General features: G+C 39.2%; 1 protein-coding gene across 5 annotated transcripts in view; it reads left to right on the forward strand.

The window, feature by feature from the left end:
* The first annotated feature begins 1,878 nt into the window (after positions 1-1,878).
* The window catches only part of GYS2 (glycogen synthase 2), a 62,196-nt gene continuing 48,840 nt past the window's right edge, over positions 1,879-15,234 (forward strand). For all 5 annotated transcript variants that reach the window (XR_015164198.1, XR_015164199.1, XM_086401811.1 and 2 more), the window contains exons 1-2: positions 1,879-2,106; positions 13,339-13,520. Coding sequence is in view for 3 of the 5 variants with exons in the window: in XM_086401811.1 (XP_086257937.1) it covers positions 1,989-2,106; positions 13,339-13,520 (300 nt within the window). In the remaining 2 variants the exon portion in view is untranslated. The remainder of the gene's footprint in view (positions 2,107-13,338; positions 13,521-15,234) is intronic.

Consider the following 15,234-nt stretch of genomic DNA (forward strand, 5'->3'; position numbering starts at 1 on the left):
TGTTTGGCTTTTAGATATTAAGGTGTATATCACCTCTTTTTACTGAATGATAAAATGTTGGTGTGAGTGTAAAATTAGAGCTCAGGAACTGCTGACAGTCTTTCTCCCATCTTGGAGAAATCCCACCTCCCTTTCTGTCTAGAATCTGTCCTCTTTTGGCTCCCAGTTAATCAGTTTGTCCTTTTAGCACAAATCTAAAGGAGAGTATTCAGGAATATAGGAAACAAAGAACTTTCTCTGATTCTCCTCTAAATCTTATTGCATAAATGACTGCATTCTTTTCATATATATCTGAAGGAAAGCAAATTCATCCAGATAAACGTGGATTGATAAAGATATTTTCCATGGACATATTTCCATGGAAGTATGTCCATGGAAAATATATATATATTTTTTTCCTGAAACAGTGTAAAAGGAGCTGAGAATTCTGCCTTCCATTTGGAATTCTCTGGGAAGTCCATGAGATTTATTTCTGCTGGTTTACCTCATATGAGAATCTACCAATGCCTGTGATCTACCAGCTCTGAACCTCTGCATCCCTAACACGCACCACTCCTAGGATTACAGTTCACCAAAAGAGGGACTGAAAGTTCCAGAAAACTGAAGGAAGAGTGCTTCAAGGTCGATCGCTACCTGTGACATCCCTAGGTGGGCTGCCTCAGTGGGAAAATATAGTTCATGTATTTCACTTCTGTTGACTTAGGGAACAATTTTGAAAAAGACATTCACTGCTAAAAAGCAAAGAATTGACAAAGTGTGTCCTCGTGTCAGGAATAATAGGTTCAAGGGTTATATTACTTTGGGTTAGTATTCACAAGGGTTAGTTTACTTTGAGAGATTGTTAGGAAATGAAGGGTTGTTGAGAGTGTTGCTATTTGAGGCAAAGCCCCAGGTGAAAGCCAACAGCCAGGAATTTCAAAAATCCAAAGTAATGAGAGTGAGAGTGAAATAATCAGGAGGTGATCTGATTGTACTTTCAAAAATTCTTTCCTTGTTCTGTGTATGGTATGACTATATGTACATGTGTTTATTGCAGAAAATTTGTAGGATAACAGTAAACAGAAAAGATGACCTAAATATTAATCATCATCACTACCACCTAAAGAAAACCATTGTAAGAATTTTGTTTATATTTATTCCAATCTTTCCCATCCATTGAATTATTCTTTATCAATTTGATAATATTTGAGGTAAATTGACTAAAATTAATTTCTACAACCTCATTAAAATGATCTGATGATCATTGATCAAAATTACATTCTTCGTATATTATACCTAAATTCATCCTGGTATTTATACTTTTTCATAAGGAAATTTTTAAGAAAAGTAATCAAGGAAAGGGGAACCAAGATCAACATTTATCATCAAAATTCAATTTGTCAATGTGGACTAAAACAACTAGAAATAATGTTTTTATTGATCTAAAAATGGGAATCAAAAGAAAAAAATAACACTTAGGAAATCTAAAGAGATTTGAAGCTTAGAAACATGTCCCAGTCAATTCTATATGTAACCTACAATGATCTGCATACTTTATAAGTGGAATTGCTATTCTTGGATCACTTTGAAGGTGATGAAATAAGTACCAGTGACTGTGTGTGAGTTTGTTCTAGAGGACAAGGGTTAAAGGTCCGTGCTAACCTCACGATGAGCCTGTAAAGATCTGTTATCCTAAGAGTGTTTACCTAAGCTCTAAGCTGGTGGGTTTTACTTGTGATTGCTCTGGGTTATTTGGGTAGATATCGATCAGAGATAGTGTCCTCACTGGACCTCCCCAGAAAGAGTGTAAAAGGAGCTGAGGATTCCGCCTTCCATTGGGAATTCTCTGGGAAGTTCATGAGATTTATTTCTGCTGGTTTACTTCATATGAGAAGCTACCAAAGTCTGCCATCTCCCAGCTCTGAACCTCTGCGTCCCTAACACGCATCACTCCTAGGATAACAGTTCACCGCAAGAGAGACCAAAAGTGCGGGAGAACTGAAGGAAGAATGCTTCGAGGTCGATCGCTATCTGTGACATCCCTAGGTGGGCTGCCTCGGTGGGAAGCCGGACTTCCTGTGGAGAATTTACTGCTCTTTGAAGTCTCTTGGGAAGTGACCAATAAAGGTTTGTACTGCCCCTGAGGCATCTATTTGCCAGATCACTGAAGAATGTAGATTAGGAATTCACAGAACGCACTCTAGTGAGAATGAACTGCCCTTGTGAGTGAGGAAAGTATTCAAAGTATAGGTTTAGATGAGGTTTAACCTTGTCTATTTCAACAGGCAATGAAACCTTACACTGGTCTACCTGTTGAAGGGAGAGACAACTGAAAATATTAGTCTTGGTCAGGGAATGCGCATTTAAATTAAAGTTACAAATTCATGTTATGACAAAACAGAAATATAGAATTAATATTTACTTTTTGGGTTTCATGATTTTTTTTTTCAGGAACAAATTTCAGTTTTGTAGTTTATTTTAGGAATAATTGTGCCTGATCTGGACTAATTAGAAATTTCAACCCCTGTTGAAAGGATATGAAATATACATGTGCTCTGTTAGCAAGTATGTGAAATATTTAATAACATTTCTTTTTTTAAATAACATTTCTAATAATTCAAGATTAGCTTGGAATTAAAGTTTTAACTTAGAAGAAGTTCTGAAGGTATAATATTGACCTCCTATTAAGAAGAATGCATGTAGTTTTTTCTTCAATACTATATAAACATAGAAGTTATAAAGGAAATCAAATTAACAAAAATAGAACAATTTCCTAGTAAGATGTAACCTCTTTTATGCTGGATTAGAGAAGGCAAGGCAGAGAACTGTGGCCTAAACTTTTTTAATGATAAAGGTACCTGTAAAATTCTTAAAAAACAGTTCCTTGTGGATTGATAATGTCTAGTTTAAAAGTCTCAAGACTATTACTACTAATATTGAGGGAATATTGGTAGAGAAAAAGCAACAGTTGTGAAGGTTGAGTTTTTCAAGATCAAGGAAAACCAGCCCAAATGATTGTTGGATGAAGGCAGTGATAATGTGTGGAATTTAAAGGATCTAAAATGAAAATATGTGATGTGATCTATTATATATTCATTTTGGGGGAAATTATATTTTTTGTTTTTGTTACTTATAACATGGTTATTGCAATAATTTAAAGGATCTGAAATATACATGAATGTGAAAATTACATCTTCCTTTTAGCTAATCAGAAACAGCAAAACCTCAAAATCAAAGAAATTACATTTAGCATCTGTTCTGATTTTTACCTTATGCTCAGTGTTCATTCTCACACGTATGCATTCATAAAATTCATAAACTCATAAATAAAAATAAATTCTTCCTAGATAGAAATGCACAGAATGAATGTAAGAGAACAAAGCACTGTCTTCCTCTCTGGGGTTTACTGAGGAACAGGCAAAGAGGACAGAAACCTTAATATGGAAAAGCGAAGTGTTTTTCAATCAGCTTGTTCCTAATGTTCTTTTTCCAGTCACCAGATTTTTAAATATGCCCAAAGCTCCTGGGAGCAGAGCCATCTTTGCTACATGTAAATCCCAGACTGTGACTTGAAATAGAGATTTTCTCTGCCTAGCAAGCAGGCGTTCAAGGATATAGCTTATTGGTGGAAAAGAAACGGGGTGGGGGGCCTCTTTTGCACCAGGAATCTGTTCTGAAGAGTTCTGTGTAGGCTCTTCTTTTTTGTTTGTTTTTAAATAGTTATTCATTTGTTTATTTTTACTACTTTCGGCTGTGCTGGATCTTCATTGTTGCGCAGGCTTTTCTCTAGTTGCAGAGGGCGGAAGCTACTCTCTAGCTGTGGTGGTGCTCGAGCTTCTCTTGTTCCAGAGCACGGGGTCTAGGGAACGTAGGCTTCAGGAGTTGCGGCATGTGGGCTCAGTAGCTTTGGCTCCGGGGTTGTAGGGCAGAGGCTCAATAGTTGCGGTACACTGGCCAAGTTGCTGCGTGGCATGTGGGATCTTCCTGGATAAGGGATTGAACCCATGTCTCCTGCAATCTCTGCCACTGAGCCAACAGGGAAGCCCTTGTGTGGGTTCTTCTGAGCATAATGCTTCTCCTTCCTTCCTTTTCTCTCCTTTCAGCAAATGTTAACAGGGTATTGTTTCCTGGTGGTGGGCACACAATGGTGACACTGACTGTTTCCCATCCCCCACCCTGAATCTTCTAGCCTGATGACATGCATGCTGCTCTCAGGGCCTGGAACAGTGCATAGAAAATGCTCAATGGATATTTTTTCTTCTGAATGAAGGAATGAATACATTTATTTTTCAACTTCTAAGCTGCCTTTGATACTATTTTTCTTTCATTTCCCATGCAAGGGAATGGGAATTGAGGGAATAAAGGGAATTATCTTGTCGAGAGGAAACCCATTAAAGTGATTTACCCAAGTTGATATTTTCTCCAACATAGCTTCAATATTTATTATAGTCTGATTTTATGACATTTTTCTATAAATGGACAATTATTGTGTGCATCTATGACAAGACATTGACACTATAGTTTCTTTGAAAATTTTACTTTGAGTTTTTATTTTCCTGCTGTTCATAGCAGTATAGGAGACGTCTTCAAGATCATGAATCCAACTTCTCTATTTCATAGATGAAAAGGATGCCTACAAGGATACATTAAATGGTCAAGCATATAGCAGGGTTGGGACTAGCATTTTGGTCTCCTGAGTCCACTTCTGTTTTTTATTAGCATGCAAGAATAAAAAATTAAATGTCCACTGTCTAATGAAATATCCTGTAGGTATAAGAACACAAGAGTTGCAGTCCAAAAAGGTCAGGGTTTTCTGAGACTTAGGAAAAAATCCCTTAAACTGCCTGAATATCAGTTTCTTCATGATGAAATGTACATAGTACGTATGCTCCAGCCATCTTACAAATGTTTCATGGCAAACAAGAAAACATACTTATATCCAAGAAAACAAAAGATTTTTTAGAGAAGGGGAAAATTCCTTCCTGACAGAATTTTGACTATAAACAATGGAAATGTGTAAAATATAACAAATGAGAGAGTCATAGTTAAATTATTGGGTGTTAATTCTCAGACTTCAAAATAACCTTTTCTACTTTATTAACCTTGAAGTATGTTGCTTTTATGCATTCATTCATTCTTATTCAGTAAAGATTCATCAACTATCTATTGGATATCAGACACTGGGAAATGAAAGTAGAATTCAACAACACAGAAGTGGTTTCCAATCTTTCAGAATTTACGGACATTAAACATGCAATTGTAGTCAACTGTAATGAGTGTAAGAATGAGAACAAGGTGCTCTAGAAGTGTACAGGCAGATCTGATTTTATTGTGTTTCACTTTATTGTGCTTGGCCAATATTGCATTTTTTCTGACAAGTTGAATGTTTGTGGCAATCTTGCATCATGCAAGTCCATTTTTCCAATGGCATTTAATCACTTTTTGTCTCTGTGTCAGATTCTATTAATTCTCATGATATTTCAAACTTTTTCCTTATTAATGTATTTGTTATGGTGATCTGTCATTACTATTACAAAATGGTTATAACTCACTGAAGGCTCAGGTGGTGGGTAGCCTTTTTAACAATATTATACTTTTACATTAAGGCAGGTACATTATATTTTTAGACAAAATACTATTGCATGCTTAATAGACTGTGTTATAGTATAAACAACTTTTATATGCATTTGGGAAACCAAAAACTTCATGATTCGCTTTATTGCAATTTCGTTTTATTGGGATGGTCTGGATAAAAACCTGTAATATCTCTAAGGTCAGCCTGTGCTTTAGTGCGGGGAGGGGAGGTTTCTGTCTAATTGGAGGCTTGGGAAAAACCTGTAACAGAGAGACGTTTTAGCTGGTTCCTGAAGGATAAATAGCTGTTGGGTAGAGATGAGGAAGCGGCGATAAAGAGCAGACAGTGTTCAGTGTGACAGCAGCATGCCAGGCCTCCCTGTCCATCACCAACTCCCAGAGTTCACTCAGACTCACGTCCATCGAGTCAGTGATGCCATCCAGCCATCTCATCCTCTGCTGTCCCCTTCTCCTCCTACTTCCAATCCCTCCCAGCATCAAAGACTTTTCCAATGAGTCAACTCTTCGCATGAGGTGGCCAAAGTACTGGACTTTCAGCTTTAGCATCATTCCTTCCAAAGAAATCCCAGGGCTGAACTCCTTCAGAATGGACTGGTTGGATCTCCTTGCAGTCCAAGGGACTCTCAAGAGTCTTCTCCAACACCACAGTTCAAAAGCATCAATTCTTAGGCGCTCAGCTTTTTTCACAGTCCAACTCTCACATCCATACATGACCACAGGAAAAACCATAGCCTTGACTAGATGGACCTTTGTTGGCAGTAATGTCTCTCCTTTTCAATATGCTATCTAGGTTGGTCATAATTTTTCTTCCAAGGAGTAAGCATCTTTTAATTTTATGGCTGCAGTCACCATCTACAGTGATTTTGGAGCCCCAAAAAATAAAGTCTGACACTGTTTCCACTGTTTCCCCATCTATTTCCCATGAAGTGATGGGACCAGATGCCATGATCTTCGTTTTCTGAATGTTGAGTTTTAAGCCAACTTTTTCACTCTTCTCTTTCACTTTCATCAAGAGGCTTTTGAGTTCCTCTTCACTTTCTGCCATAAGGGTGGTGTCATCTGCATATCTGAGGTTGTTGATATTTCTTCCGGCAATCTTGATTCCAGCTTGTGCTTCTTCCAGCCCAGCGTTTCTCATGATGTACTCTGCATAGAAGTTAAATAAGCAGGGTGACAGTATACAGCCTTGACGTACTCCTTTTCCTATTTGGAACCAGTCTGTTGTTCCATGTCCAGTTCTAACTGTTGCTTCCTGACCTGCATACAGATTTCTCAAGAGGCAGGTCAGGTGGTCTTGTATTCCCATCTCTTTCAGAATTTTCCACAGTTTATTGTGATCCATATGGTCAGAGGCTTTGGCATAGTCAATAAAGCAGAAATAGATGTTTTTCTGGAACTCTCTTGCTTTTTCGATGATCCAGCAGATGTTGGCAATTTGGTCTATGGTTCCTGTGCCTTTTCTAAAACCAGCTTGAACAACTGGAAGTTCACGGTTCACATATTGCTGAAGCCTGGCTTGGAGAATTTTGAGCATTACTTTACTAGCACGTGAGATGAGTGCAATTGTGCAGTAGTTTGAGCATTCTTTGGCATAGCTTTTCTTTGGGATTGGAATAAAAGCTGAGCTTTTCCAGTCCTGTGGCCACTGCTGTTTTCCAAATTTGCTGGCATATTGAGTGCAGTACTTCCACAGCATCATCTTTCAGGATTTGAAATAGCTCAACTGGAATTCCATCACCTCCACTAGCTTTGTTCGTTGTGATGCTTTCTAAGGCCCACTTGACTTCACATTCCAGGATGTCTGGCTCTAGGTCAGTGATCACACCATCGTGATTATGTGGGTCATGAAGATCTTTTTTGTACAGTTCTTCTGTGTATTCTTGCCACCTCTTCTTGATATCTTCTGCTTCTGTTAGGGCCATACCATTTCTGTCCTTCATCGAGCCCATCTTTGCATGAAATGTTCCCTTGGTATCTCTAATTTTCTTGAAGAGATCTCTAGTCTTTCCCATTCTATTGTTTTCCTCTATTTCTTTGCATTGATCACTGAGGAAGGCTTTCTTATCTCTTCTTGCTATTCTTTGGAACTCTGCATTCAGATGCTTATATCTTTCCTTTTCTCATTTGCTTTTCACGTCTCTTCTTTTCACAGCTATTTGTAAGGCCTCCCCAGACAGCCATTTTGCTTTTTTGCGTTTCTTTTCCATGGGGATGGTCTTGATCCCTGTCTCCTGTACAATGTCACAAACCTCAGTCCATAGTTCATCAGGCACTCTATCTGTCAGATCTAGTCCCTTAAATCTATTTCTCACTTCCACTGTGTAATCATAAGGGATTTGATTTAGGTCATACCTGAATGGTCTAGTGGTTTTCCCTACTTTCTTCAATTTAAGTCAGAAGTTGGCAATAAGGAGTTCATGATCTGAGCCACAGTCAGTTCCTGGTCTTGTTTTTGTTGACTGTATAGAGCTTCTCGATCTTTGGCTGCAAATATAATCATGGGCAACACTAAAATTAGAAGTTGGGGTTGCTTTGCCTGCTGTGGATATGCACAGCCATGTCATCTCAAAGGCACCCCAAGTCACGCCACATGAAGCACACAGTCTCTGTAAGAACTATGTTTGGCACACACATAGGTTCAAGAAGAGCACTAGTCTCTGCACTTTCCTTTCATTCAGATTGCCATGACTAAGCCCTTCTTGCATAAAGATCTGCCATTGTGGATAGATCAGGGAGGGCATGTCTCTGGGCTTTCTCCAAGTCTGTCATCTCCCACTGCCCTGGATTATTGCTCTAATTGGGGCCGCAGACCTAGTTGATTGCCAGGCACACAAACATTTGGTGACCATCGTCACTGGTAGCATTTAGTCTCTTTCCCACCAGACCTGCTGCCTCAGAGAATGATGTCTAACTCTGTAATGACTGTCCCTGCTTCTGCAACTGTGTCTTGGGATAGGAGTCAGATGAGTAGCTATGCACACTGAAATCATAGACTTCTAAATTCTCTGACTTTTAATCACTTAAAAATAGTGAAGAGTTTCTTTATATACATACTTATATATTATTGTATGTATCTCCTTTTTATGGCTTTCCTGGTGGTTCATTGATAAAGACTCTGCCTGTCAATGCAGGAGATGAGGGTTTGATCCCTGGGTCAGGAAGGCCCCCTGGAGAAAGACACCCACTCCAGTATTCTTGCCTGGGAAATCCCATGGAAAGAGGCATTTAGTGGGCTACATACAGTCTATGGGGTCAGGAAAGAGTTGGCCATGGCTTATCGACTCAAAAAAATTCCTTTTTATGACTGGCTCCCACCTTCCATACCGCCTTGGAGTTCTGCTTTTAACAATGTCGGCAGTACTTCTAGATGATGACTTGAGGTTTTTGCTACTTCACTGACACATATGTTTATGAGAGCTCATCTTTTCTGTCTCTACTTTGCCCTCACACGAGAGATAGCTCCCATGTTGTTTCAGGAAAGTAGAGATCAATAAAATGCAAAGTACATGTTTGAAAGTGAAGAGTCAGTCCAAATTCAGTGACCTACACTGTGGGAAAACAATAATTCATTAAAAAATAGATTTTAGTGAACCCTTGGTCTATACTCCAAATTTAAAAATAGGCATGACCCTGTTTCTAAGCTATCATACTCATCTATAATTAGCATGCTGGGTGGGGAGTTGGGTTAAAGATGGTAAATAGAGTGAAAACTAAGGAGAGTAGTTGGCATATAAATCTGGGAAGGACAGAGAGGGCCTGAAATGAAGCCTTAGCATATCCATTAGCAGTAGGAGCACCTCCTCACAGAAAGACTGTAAGGGGAGAAGTCTGGGGGATGGGGGAAAATTTATTTATAATCAGGTCTCAACCAATATGGGATGAAAAAAATTTTGTTTAGTTTTATGCTTCTATTTCTGAGACTGAAATAATATAGTCATAGTATTTATAAGCACTCTAAGGGTATTCGGGGACTATTTTATTTCAAAACTGAAAGCCTCAAATGGGAAAAAGAAGCCTCAAATGTTTATCTTTGCATTTCAATTCTCAAATCCTACCTTTTTTTGAAATAAAGAATTTCTCTTTTCCCTTATATCCTTTAGCAAATAAAAATGTTTTGTTTGCATTAACCCAATTGTATTTGAATTTGCAACACAAAATCTAACAAACAAGGAAGGATGTTCTAAAATCTCTGGTCAAGATACATAGTTGCAAATGAAAGAGAGTATTCAAGGGACTTCCCTGGTGGTCCAGTGGTTAAGAATCAACCTGCCAATTCAGCAGACACAGGTTCAATCCCTGATCCAGGAAGATTCCACATGCCTCGGGCCAACTAAGGCAGTTGGACCACAATTACTGAGCCCTTGCCGTAGAGCCGGTGCTCTGCGACAAGAGAAACCACAGTGAGAAGCTCAAACACCACAACGAAGAGTAGTCCCTGCTCCCCAAAACTAGAAAAAGCCCGCGGGCAGCAATGAAAATCCAGCACAGCCAATAACAAAGCAACTAATTAATTTTTTTAAAAGTTTACCATTAAAAAAAAGATTGTCCCAGAATAGAAATGTAAGACATTTAAGAAGTGTATGCCATCAGAACCTGAACATGTATTCCCCTGGATTAGATACAAATGAAGGAAGTAAGTCTACAAAGAGGAGAAATTATTTGAAGATTTTAAATTATTTTGATAGTGGGCTTGAATAAAGCTTATATAAATATATATATATATTTAAATATGTTGCTAAGATGTGACTCAGACTTTAGAGAAAAATTCTATTTAGTTACCCTTGCAAACTGTTTGTCTAATTTTTTTTTCCTCAACAAATGGTTTCAATGGTTCCTAAACTTTTCTGGAATTTGGCAAAGTGCATAGGTGTCCTTGATGTTGGCTTCAATCAGATTCATCATTGAATGGTTAAGTGAACCCCGTCTGTTCTGATCCAGTCTGGAAGGTTCTGCTTGTAGATTTGCAGATCATCTTCTTGTGTCCCATGCTGCGTTCATCAGCCACTGGAAGCTGGGATTGATAATATCTTTATTATCAGACTCTGCTCAAGTGGCCATTTCAATTTCTTTTAGGTATGGTCAAAAAGCTTTTTCTTAAAGATCGAGTTTCAAAGGACAATAAACTTATGTAGGCTTATGTGAAAACTACATGTAATATTTACATTTTGGAAGTTATATTAGCTCTTTTCTAAATTACTGAACCTTGTCTTGTCAGGTAGTAGTATTTATATTTGCCTTTTGTGTCTCACTTCTCAAAAAGCAACTTATCAAAAAGTATGTTTTGAGTGGTTCAAGAAATTTGCAGATGGCAATTCTACCTTTTGGCTCTCAATTATGACTATCATTGTAAGTCATATAATACAAGTAAATATTACTTAAGGTCTGAATGATTGAAATAAGAAATTTAAGAAATATAGTAGCTATCAGTACTCTTGCCTGGAAAATCCAATGGGTGGAGGAGCCTGGTAGGCTGCAGTCCCTGGGATTGTGAAGAGTCAGATACGACTGAGCGACTTCACTTTCACTTTTCACTTTCATGCATTGGAGAAGGAAATGGCAGCCCACTCCAGTGTTCTTGCCTGGAGAATCCCAGGGACGGGGGAGCCTGGTGGACTGCCGTCTATGGGATCACACAGAGTCGGACACGACTGAAGCGACTTAGCAGCAGTAGCAGCAGCAGTAGCTATCAAACTCCATATGCTGAAGAACTGAAATACATTATGAAAAACCATGATGAAAAATAAGACTTTTTCTTCTTCGTGTACAAGTAACAAAATTGTTCTTCGAAGTAGAGTTGATGATTAATGCCAGAATCTGTATTAGTTTGGGGGATTTTACATAGAATTTCTTGAGTCATTCCTTTGCCTATGGTTCATGGGCAAAGTACCACTCAAGAAACTGATTTAGACTGTTTTCATGTTCTCATACTAGGTGATTGCTCTGAGCTGGCATAAGAATTATCCTGTGCAGTTTACTAAGGGTCTTCTTCCCCTTGACCTTCCCCATCCCTCCTATGAGGGAGGGGAATGCCTATGACTCTGCTGGTACCCTCTGCTGTTCCCTCTGCCTAAAAAATTCTTCCTCATGAACCAACTTGCTTGATTTCTTTACTCTTTTAAGTACTTACTTTAAATATCACCTTTACCCAATGAGGCATAATTTATAATATTGCTGCTCCAACCTGTCCTTTCTCCCCAGGTGAAGTATTGGGTTGGCCAAAAAGAGGTTTTGCATTGAGGTTTTTTTTTTTTCCTGTAACATCTTAGGGACAAATCTGAACGAACTTTTTGGCCAACTCAGTACTATTGTATCCCCCTTGAACAGGTGAGCTAATGGAGCCTCAGAGAGGTTAAATGAGTTAACGAGTTCAATTTAAGCTAGTTAGAATTTTTCACCTTTATAATTCTTTAATAAATATCCTTATGCACACATATTAAGTCACTTTAGTCATGTCTGACTCTGTGGGACCCTATGGACTGTAGCCCACCAGGCTCCTCTGTCCATGGAAGTATCCAGCCAAGAATACTGGAGTGGGTTGCCATTCTTTCCTCCAGGGGATCTTCCTGACCCAGAGATCGAACCTTGGTTTCTTGTATTGACAGGTGGATTCTATACTATCTGAGCCACCTGGGAAACCCAAATATCTTTAAATGCATATCTTATTTTCCCCTCAGGATAATTTTCCATATGTAGACATGCTGGCTGTAACAGTAGGCATATTTGGCTTTGTGTGTGTAGTGGCAGCAATGGCAGAGAGCTAAAATGAAGTACTATATGAAAACTTGGATTTATGTCATGTGAGTCGGACCAAGCATCCCCCTTTAAGATCTGTCAGGTTTGTCCCCTTGTCAAAAGGTACTTGCTTGGTCCCTAGAAGGGAAGTGGTTCTTTATTCTGGGAGAAAGTAAAAAAAGTGAAAGTGTTAGTCACTCAGTCATGTCCAACTCTTTGCAGCTATGAACTGTAGCCCACTAGGCTCCTTGGTCCATGGAATTCTCCAGGCAAGAATACTGGAGTGGGTTGCCATTCCTTTCTCCAGGGGATCTTCCTGACCTAGGGATTGAACCCAGGTCTCCTGCATTGCAAGCAGACTCTTTACCATCTGAGCCACCAAATTTGCTCATAATTTGAGCAGTAGCTGATACTTGGTCTTATCTTATGCCCTTGGGCCACTGAAGGAGAAGAGGTGAAAGGTGATTACTGCTGCTGAGGGCACATGCCATGACAATAGCTGTTTCTCCCACCTTTGACACATCCATGTAGATAGAGCTTTAAGCCAGGTACTGCTTTATCCCAATTGTCTCTTCAGGTTTCCTTTAAATATTTGTGATTTGCTGCTGCCAATCTGCTGCTCTCTGACAAAGTACCCAGCATGGAATTGAAACAAAGACTAACTCCTTGATAGTATTCCTTAAAAACTTTCTTTTACAAAGCTAAATAAATCCATGTGCTTGATTCCAGGTGCTAACTTAAAAATGAGGACTACCACAATATTGTAGATCAACTATACTTCAAAAAAACGTTGGCTTGGACTTTCCTGTTGGTTCAGTGGTTGAGACTCCACCCTTCCAATGCAGGGATGCAGAGGGCATGGGTTCAATCCCTGGTCAAGGAAATAAGATCCCACATGCTGCATGGCACAGCAAAAAAAAAAAAAAAAGTTTACTTAAGCAACATAGAAAAATTGAGGACTTGTTTCCATCCCTACATCACTTAACATGAGCTATTAACCTGAATGGTAATGGGACCTTTTCTTTTTAACAGTCGGTGGCATCTATACTGTGATTCAGACAAAGGCCAAAACAACAGCAGATGAATGGGGAGACAACTATTTTCTGATTGGTCCATATTTTGAGCATAATATGAAGACTCAGGTGGAACAGTGTGAACCTGTGAATGATGCTGTTAGAAGAGCCATGGACACGATGAACAAACACGGCTGCCAGGTAAAAGACACCATCTGATGCTTCATTCAGCAAGTCTTAGTAAACTCTTGTGGAAACACACCACACTTTACATGAACTCATGAGCAAAGACCACTCATCTTCTTAGGCCAAAGAAGTTGGTTTATGAGAAAGATGAGGAACTTGATTTTAAATAGGTTAGATCTGAGACACCTTATGAAAACCTAGTAGTAGAGTAGGTTTGGAACTCAGCAGAGGGTATAGAATAGAGATGCTTGGGGAAAAGTCAGTTGTGTCTAAATTGTAGTTGACATTATGGGTGTTTATAACATTATTCAGTGGAAGAGTATAGACTAAAAGGCAAAACTTGGGCGATGTCAGTGTGTTAGAACATCCACATGAAAAGAAGTCACGGACTGCAAAAGTAGAAGCGCAGCTAGTGATTAGAACCAGAAGGGCTTTGTAGTTGTGACAGTGTTAAGGTTCTTGTGATGGGAAGATTATCCCGGATGATCTGGGTGGATCCAATGTAATCATAAGTATCCTGATATTAGTAAGAGGTGGGCAGTAGAATTAGAATCAGAGAGGAGATATGACAAAGGGAGCAGAAATTGAAGTGATGAAAGCTTTGAGGTGGAGGAAAGGGGCCACAAGCCAAGGAATGCACATGGCCTCTGGAAACTGGGCAAAGCTAGAAGACAGATTCTCCCCAAGAGACTGCTGATGAAATGCACCTCTGCCAACATGTCAGTTTTAACTCATAAGACCCATTTCAGAGGGCTAACCCCTAAATCTGTAAGATAATAAATTGTGCCACTTTAAGCTACTAAATTTGCAGTAATTTTTGCCACCTCAATAAGAATAGAGATGTCAAGACAAGGAAGGAGAGAGTTTCAAGTATAAAGGAGGGATTGGATCAACCAAGGATTGAACCCAGGTCAGTTGGGTAGAGTAATACTCAGGTCATTTGTGGTCATCTTGCTAATGACAACTTCAGAGGAGAAAGTAGGGTTAAAGCAGATTGCAGTAGCTTGAGGAATGAATGAGTAGTGAGATAGAGGATACAGAAATGTGGCTGGGAGGTTTTTCTATGAAGAGGAAGGATAAAAGTCATTTCAAGTGATATGGCTCTGAGAATTCGTGTTTTCTTAAATATGAGTGAGCATATTTATATTCCAAAAAGAAGCATCCAGAGGACAGAGAGAAACTGAAAGTTTAGAAGGAATAGATGATGAAAGAGAGTAAGGTCACTGAGAACAGGAGAAGAAATGAGATCCAAAGCCCTGCTGAAAGGATTGTTCTTCATTCCTTTTGCTCAAACTGGAAACAAAGGATAAATGCAAACAGAAATGAGTTACTGAGGAATTCAAGATCATCTCACTCTGTGTTTTCAGTGATCTTAAGTGCTCAAGACAAACTTCTGAGAGTTAGAAGGCAAGTATTAATATAAGAGAGTGTGAAGAAAGAAATTCTGGAAAAGTGTTTAAGGAATAGGGAAAAGAATTTCCGGACATCGTTAAGGTATATGTGTGTGTTAGTGGATTAGTCATGTCTGACTCTTTGTGACCTCATGGACTGTAGCCCACCAGGCTCCTCTGTCCATGGAATTCTCCAGGCAAGAATACTGGAGTGGGTTGCCATTTCCAGGGGATCTTCCTGACTCAGGGCTTGAACCCAGGCCTCCTGCATTGTAGGCAGATTCTTTACCGACTGAGCCACCAGAGAAGCCCCTCCTTAAGGTATAGTCATGGCTTTT

Source organism: Bos grunniens, chromosome 5 (genome assembly GCF_055505025.1).
Source record: "Bos grunniens cultivar Pamir isolate PY7600 chromosome 5, Bosgru_T2T1.0, whole genome shotgun sequence".
NCBI lineage: Eukaryota > Metazoa > Chordata > Mammalia > Artiodactyla > Bovidae > Bos > Bos grunniens.